The 7443-nt window shown below is 56.3% G+C and overlaps 1 protein-coding gene across 1 annotated transcript in view; it reads left to right on the forward strand.

The window, feature by feature from the left end:
- TMEM63A (transmembrane protein 63A) overlaps positions 1-7443 on the forward strand; it is a 51600-nt gene that overhangs the window by 13886 nt on the left and 30271 nt on the right. The window contains exons 2-3 of the mRNA XM_012644346.1: positions 4495-4694; positions 7082-7161. Coding sequence (XP_012499800.1) covers positions 4509-4694; positions 7082-7161 — 266 coding nt within the window. The 5' untranslated portion in view covers positions 4495-4508. The remainder of the gene's footprint in view (positions 1-4494; positions 4695-7081; positions 7162-7443) is intronic.

Consider the following 7443-nt stretch of genomic DNA (forward strand, 5'->3'; position numbering starts at 1 on the left):
CTGGCGAGGCAGAAGCCACCTCCAGGCCGTCGCCCAGTGACCGCTCCTGGCAGTGCTGGCGGAGTCGGGCGGAGGGGGCTGGGGAGGTGGGAGAGGGGCGGGGCGGGAGGCTGAGGGGACCTCCGCTGAGAAACCAAATCCGCGGAGGTGCGGGCACCTGATAAGACTGGCTACCTGAGAGCCTGGGCTGGCCTCCGTCTTTCAGCCCCAGGAGGTGTCCTCAAGGGCAGCGGTCGACAGCGGGGTGGACCAAATGACTTCCAAGCTTCCTTCCAGCCCCGAAACTCTGCGGTTGTGTCCCAGCCGCTATGTTGTTGAGAGTTCCTGACGATTAAGTCAAGGGACCGTGCTCACCAGTACAGGCTGCTGTGGGAGGTGTTCTGGGGCCTTTTCTGGCCGCGGCCTCCTGCAGGGTTGTAGACACCCACTGGGGATGGGGAAAGACAGTCGTCCCTTACTGGAGAAACCGCTCCTATTTCCCCTCCGCCTCCTGCATACCCTGCTGGCTTCCTCCTTCCCCTCCTCCGACAGCTGTCCGGATGTCCTCAAGCCTGCTATGCCTTAAGGAGGATGTGAACAGAAGCCGAAGCCTCCTTTTCCGTTCACACACCCCTCTCCTTTGTTTAGTGTTGGGGCGAAGGTCCCTCCTGGCTGTTCATCGGGCTCTAACAGAGAAGACATCAGGTGGGGGCCTGCCCTTGTGTTCCTCATTAGCTGGAGCCGTGACTTAAAATAAAAGCAAACAGCTTTTGATCACTCAGGAGGGCCAGGTCCTGGACTAAGTGCTTTGCAGGCATTGTATTGGGTCTGTGTCTCCCAATAGCCCTAAGAGAGAAAGCCGTCACCCCCATTTTATGGAGGACGAAGCCAAGGCACGGAGTGGTTAAGCCACTTGCCTAAGCTGCACGGTGCTGAGACCCTAACTCCAGAGCCTGTTCGCATACAAGCAACACTGCCTCTCGTTTTGCCGAGGTGCCCTATCAACTCTTTGGTATTCCGGGGTTGTGTCTGTAGAGGAAAACAGTTGTCCACCTTCCTGGGCTGTGTGTGGTGGTGCCATAAGAGAAGTGTGTGCTGACTTTGCAACCTTGTTCTGCGTCTCCAAGATCAGAGTTAGCTCCTGAGACAGAGGCTTGGAGCTGCCTGTAGTCTTGCTGTATGCTTGGTAGCTTTGGTGATGACAAAAGTACCTTGAATTTGTGTGGGGCCTTGTTGCAAGAACCCTTCAAACACTTCCTGCAGCATTCTGCTGGCATTTCTGGAAAGGAGGCGAAGAGGTAGTCAAGTCTGCTGCGGCGGCCAGACCTTGCTGCCAACTTGAGCGGGCTGTGGATTAGCATCGGTGGTTTACTTCCTTGGCGGCAAGTTCAAGACCAGCTGTCGGTTTCAGCCGCATCCCATTGGCTACAGCCAGACTCTTGGGTGAACATGGGCTGAACTTTGGTTTGGGGGCCTGAGGTCATCTGCTGCTCCCCCTGGCTCCTGGGACTCGGCAGTAATTTGTGGCTTTCCTGCCTTCAGCGTATTGGGTAGGAATGAGGTGATGAATGGAGAGTTTCTGGGAGGCGTGTAGATAAGTGCTAGACATTTGCCTATACCTGGGAGGACTGAATATTGCCAAGGGTCTCGGCCAGGCAGGGCCACTGTAGCCTCCATGCCTCGATGCTGGTTTGGCTGCTGTCCCAGCACTGCCTCCCTCCCCACCTTCTCCGCAGCCTAGCAGGGCTCCCCCGTGGCTGTGTTCCCAGCTACCCTCTCAGAGTGTGTCTGTCTGGGGGGTGCAGGGGGCTGCCCACCGAGCGCCAGAGGGACCGAGATGTTTCAGCAGGATCTGGACTTTATATGTCTAACGGGCAGGGACAGGCTACGGCTGAGCTGAAGGGTCTAAGAGAGACTGTGGCACCCAAAGCTGCGCCCTCGCCTGGGTGCTCATCCTGGGGGCAGACAGGACAGGCCGCCTGGTGAGGGAGTCCCAGGCTGGCCCCAGGCGGGTGGAATTTGCTGGCCAGACATCGCCGAGTTCTCCCTGTCAAGCGTTGCAGGCCCACCCTGGGAGCCTGTTTGGCAGGAGGAAAATGACTTGGAGGCGTGACTGGGGCTGAAGGGGAAGAGGAGCCACCAAGTCCTTTCCTTCCCCTGGGCCTTCCTGGTTCTCTGTGACCCTGGCGAGGGTGTCCCAACCCCAGCGGCAGCACTGTACCCTCCCCTCTTTGGGGACAATGCTCCCTCTGTGAGCGTTTTATGGGGATGTTTTTTCTTTCCACTTCACTTTCAAGCCTTCCTTGTTTATTCTGCTGTGTTCCTTGTCCTGATTCTCGTCCTTGGGGGGCTTTGGGGAGCCCACGTGAGGTCCTTGGCTTGGGGTCCTACCTTGAGCCCACAGCCACCCGTGCTTCTGTGGGGAGAGGACCGCTCCCCCGGCCCCAGCAGGGCCTCGGGCCATTGGAGGAGAGAGTGACGCTGGCTGAGGAGACAGGAGTGGCGTGGCGCACAGGAGTTCTGACGGATGGCGACCCAGTTCTGGCAGTTGCGGGAGAGATCCGGGGTAGGAGGGAGCCCTTGGGCAGAACCCAAAGCTCTGTGTGGGTGTTTGAGTTCAGAGACCTTTGGGCAGGTATGAGTGCAGGGGGGTATGCTGAAGGGTTTTTATCCAGACCTCTAAACTGGGAAAAGGCAGCTCCCATGGGACATTGTGCATCTGTGTTGTTCAGCAAAGTCTGTAAACCCTGGTGCCCCAGGACCCCGTGGTCAGGAGAGCTTTGCAGGAGATGAGTGTCGGCCCGAGGCCTGGCCCCCAGCAGCTTGGGAGGTGGCCAGGGCTGTTTTTGCCTTTGGCAGACACAGCTCCAGTGAGGCCCTCTCCACCGGGCCATCCGCCGTCCTTCCTGCCCCTGGCATCTGGTGAGTGTGCGGACAGGAAGGAGGGGCAGGTATTGGCCTCACGCTGTCGGGCTGGGGTGTTCCGCTGGGGTGGTGCCACTGGGTAGGGTTTAAAGGGAAGCCAAGAACATCTGTGTCCCAGAACTGGCTTTCGTGACTGTTCAGAGCCACCAACTCCATGGCTCTGGCATCACAATCCCCACTACCTCTGGCGGTTGCCAAGTCTCTTACAGGGATGAGGAAGTGACTTGGCCTTCTGGGGAATGCTCCCAGGCCTTTGGGCCTGCCACCCAGTCTTCCTGCACTCCTGCACTTCCTATCGTGTGTGTGCGTGTGTGCACGAAAGAGGGACAGACAGACAGAGACGCCAGCACTGCAGTCCCAGGCTGAGAACTGGGAATCACCTCCCAACACGTACCCCACTGCACCGTTACCAGGCAGTCCAGACATCTGTTTGGGTTCTCTAAACTTTCTCTTCTTGTCGCTAAGATTTTTGTCCCTGTACCAGGTAGAAAGACCAGACTTAGCAGATGTCCCTGGGAATTGTAGTTCAACCAGATCTGGGGAGGCAGGTGCTTAAGGAAGGGGGTGAGCGTTCCCCTGGCCCTTCAGCCACAGACAGTGTGAAGAGCAGGCCAGACCTTGGGCACTACTCCTGGGCCTTTGGTGTCTGGGACAGACACTGGGGAGTTCCATTGGCTTTACCAGGGGTGGCGGGAGCCTCAGGAAGGGAAGGTCAGCAACCCAGCCTGGAGCCGTGTTTGCTTTGGAAATGCCGGACCTTGCAGTCAGACTCCCTCCCCCTCCCATCCTGGACCACCGCCTCACCTTCTCCTCTGTCTCCTTACCCCCCGCCTTCAGTGTCTCGATCAACTAACAGGGGTGTGAGCCAGGGTTGTGAGGGGCGTGGCACAGTGAGCTGGCATCTGGGAGTCAGGAGGCCGGGTTCGGGACTCAATTTTGCCCTGAATATCTCCTTAATCGTGGGGAAGGTTATTAAACCCCTGAGCCTCAGTTTCCAAGTATATCAAATGGGACCCTGTCTCTGAGGTCCCAGCTCTGACAGTCTGCGAACAGTGGGCGCCAGGTCTCGTCTGAGGCTCATGTGGGGGGACCATCGTGCATACGTGAATGTTCCCTCCTTGCCCGTTTGTTTAACCCGTGTCGCGTCTTCTCTGCATTCGTGTGCCTTTGCCCCGTCCCCTGCCTGTAGTCTGGATCTCCCAGTGGCTCCTTCGGGAGTTACTTTCCCAGCAGTGGTGCTTGAGGCTCGAGGAACTTCAGGATTTCTAAAGCTAGGGGCTGCGGCAGCTTCTGTCCCCCATTTCTCCAGGCTCACCCCCTTTGGGGCGCCTGCGTGCTGTGTCCCGGGTGAGGCATCCGCTCCGGCCATCTGACCGTCTGGCACTGTTTCCACAATGGAGCCGTTCTCTGTGGACGCTGCCAGGCACGCAGGGTGCGGTGTGCGGCCCTCCCCGATCCCTCGCTGCTGGCTCCCTGTGCCCGCCGGTCCCTGCAGCAGATAGATACCTACCTACCTTTGGCTGTGTCAGTACTGGCTGGGGAAACTGCAGGAGAAGTCGAGTCCTGACCATCGCCTTGTCCTGCCTCCAGGGAGGACAACCGTGATGACCGACTCCCCATTCCTGGAGCTGTGGCAGTCCGAGGCGGCGTCCACCCGCGAGCGCCTGGGCCTCGGGGACCGGCCCAATGACTCTTACTGCTACAACTCGGCCAAAAACAGCACCGTGCTCCAGGGGGTCACCTTCGGTGGCATCCCCACTGTCCTGCTTATAGATGTCATCTGCTTTCTGGTAAGAACTCTCGTGAATCACATCCACTCTTCCCCCTTCCCAGCCCCCCAGTGATTTGTTTCAATTCCCCACCCAGGGCCTTCTGGGAAGCTCAGGTGAGGACTCAGCCCTACCTGGGTTTAAAGCCCGACTCAGCTGCTTGCCAGCTCTGTGACCTTGGAGTGTTACCTAGCTTATGTGGGCCTCAGGTTTCTGCTCTGGGGAACGGAGACGATAATTCCTACCTTGGAGGACACTGGACAAGGCCGTGCACGTGAAGAGCGCACGCAGCTGCGCCTTCGATTCGTGCCGTTATTGCAGAGCTATCAGCGTGTTGTGTCTTTGAGGCCCTTGGGAAAGGTCCGTCTCACCGGGATGTGAGATGTGAATGGAGGGTGTGGACTAGAATCAGAGCAGTTGCAATTCCGAAATGTCACCCTCCGTTCCCCTCTGGGGTCCCTGGGGTTTTTAAAGAATCAGAAGCTGACTCTGAGAGCTGACCCTCAGCAGGTGGCCTTTCTTCAATATAGCTCTCCTTGTGCACAAAGATGCCCCCAATTTGAAATATGTCATTGTTCCTCCTTATACGGATTCAGCATTGGCTAGTTGAGATTTATCGAGGTTAAAGTGCATCTTCTTTTCACAAATGCCCATGGGATGGCCAGTCCTGCTGGATGCCATCTCCTAACATGTAGCAGAGACCTTAGGAATGAATGGGGACTGCTTGGGAATGGGGACTAGGCCTGGGCGGGGGACCTGAGAAGGGGCAGTTAGGGTAGCATGAGGGCCCCGGTCCCTGGGGGCAGCAGCCCTGGGGCTGGGGAGGGAGGACACCAAACACAAGTGGGCTGGCACCAAAAATGTTGATGGAAAGGGAGGAGAGTGTTCTCCTTCTGTCCTTCCTGCCTAGGATTAAGATCTGAATTGTTGCATCCGAGTCTTGCTACGGTGCGGGTTCTCTGGGGGCTGATGTGGGAGCCTGCATGCTACCCGCTTTGCTTTCATGGAAAAGAGCTAAGTACCAGATAATGCACTTCTGGGAGCTCAAACTCACTCGTAAGTTGAGAACACTGTCGTATATGCCAGCCTTGGTTAAGAGGAAGGAGTAGGCAGGAGTATGGGGCTGGATTTTTATCGCAGAAAGTTATGGGGTCAGGGGAGACACAGAAGAGCCAGAGGGTCCCGGCAAGCGTGGATGTGTGGGAAATGTCCACACTGCACATGCGAAGACAGCAGCCGCGTGGCAGGCAGGGCAGGCACCTCCTGAGCAGGCTTGGTGTTTTCCTGCAACATGACTCACCTGCCTTTGAAAATATCTCACCAACTTCCTGATTCATCCTGAGAAAATCCCACGGGAACTCAGTGCCTGTGGGGTTCAAGTCCTCTGGATTTCCTTCAGGAAAACAAAACCCACCTTTGAAAGCCCAGGGTCTGCCCAGAGCAGGTCAGGAGGTGTGCTTATTAACATGCGTCGCTGCACCTCCCTGAATCTTGAAGGGAGGGAGTCTGTCCAGGGAGCCTGTCCCAGCTCGCTGAGGCCGAGGCAGCCCGGAGCCGTCGCTGGGCGTTGCTGCCCACGTGCTCTGTGCTGCGGGTCCAAAGGGCTTGCCTTCAGGAGAGCCAAACTCAAAGTAAAAATCTGACCATTTCTGGCTCAGCCTGGGGTGGCTTTGCTACCTTGGTTCTGTAAATAAAAATAAAATTCAGCCATGAGCGGTAGCTCATGCCTGTAATCCCAGCATTGGTTGAGGCCAGGAGTTTCAGGCCAGCCTAGGCAACATAGTAGGACCCTGTTTCTACAAAAAATATATAAAAATTAGTCAAGCACAGTGGCACACACTTGTAGTCCCAGCTACTTGGAGGCTGAGGCAGGAGGATCGCTTGAGCCCAGGAGTCTGAGGCTGCAGTGAGTAGTAATTCCAGCATTCCAGCCTGGGTGACAGAGTGGAACCCAATCTCTAAAAATAAAAATAAAAGGAAAAGGAAATTGTATGTAAAGTGAAGAAGGGAGCTGGTCCCCAGGGCTGCTGTGAATTCAGATCTTGCCTTCCTGCTCAGGGCTGCTGAAGGAAGATCAGGGCTGAGAAGAGACGAGGCCCTTGCCGTGTTGACACTGTGTTGAGTGCAAAGGACTGGGGTGACGTGCAGGACTAGGAGGGCTGCGGGCAAGCTTGGCATCAGCACCGCCAGCCTTGGTGGCTGGGACATAGGGGGCAGGAGCTGGTGAAGGGGGTGAGCAAAGCATCGGGCCACTGAGCTGTGTGGCCTTGGGCAGCTCAGTGCCCTCTCTGAATGATTTCCTTCTAGCACTGCGGAGTCTGGGCAGGTGGGCCTTGCCCTGACGTAGCTGTCTCTTCTAATTAGAAGCCATCCAATATGCTTTTACTTGGTTTCTTTTCTACTTTTAGCTTTTAATCTTGGTGTTTTCCATCATAAGAAGAAGATTCTGGGATTATGGCCGCATTGCCCTGGTGTCAGAAGCAGACAGGTAAAAAAGACACATTGCTTAGTATGTGAGCATGTGGGTGCAGACGTGTGAGTGTGTGTATATGTATCTGTGTGTATATGAGTGTGTGTGTGTATGTGAATGTTCATGCGTGTTTGTGTGTCACTGGAATGGACTGGGGGCTAATGACCCTCTGTGTGGGCAGGGCCCACCTGTGATGCTAATATTAGGTTGTGTGCATTGACTGTGTCTGCCAGGCCCGTACCAGAAACTGTGTTCTCTCTGCCCCTGACCACACCCACGAGGTCAGCCTCGTTACCCTCA

The sequence above is a fragment of the Propithecus coquereli genome, unplaced genomic scaffold (assembly GCF_000956105.1).
Source record: "Propithecus coquereli isolate 6110/MARCELLA unplaced genomic scaffold, Pcoq_1.0 Scaffold210, whole genome shotgun sequence".
Classification (NCBI taxonomy): domain Eukaryota; kingdom Metazoa; phylum Chordata; class Mammalia; order Primates; family Indriidae; genus Propithecus; species Propithecus coquereli.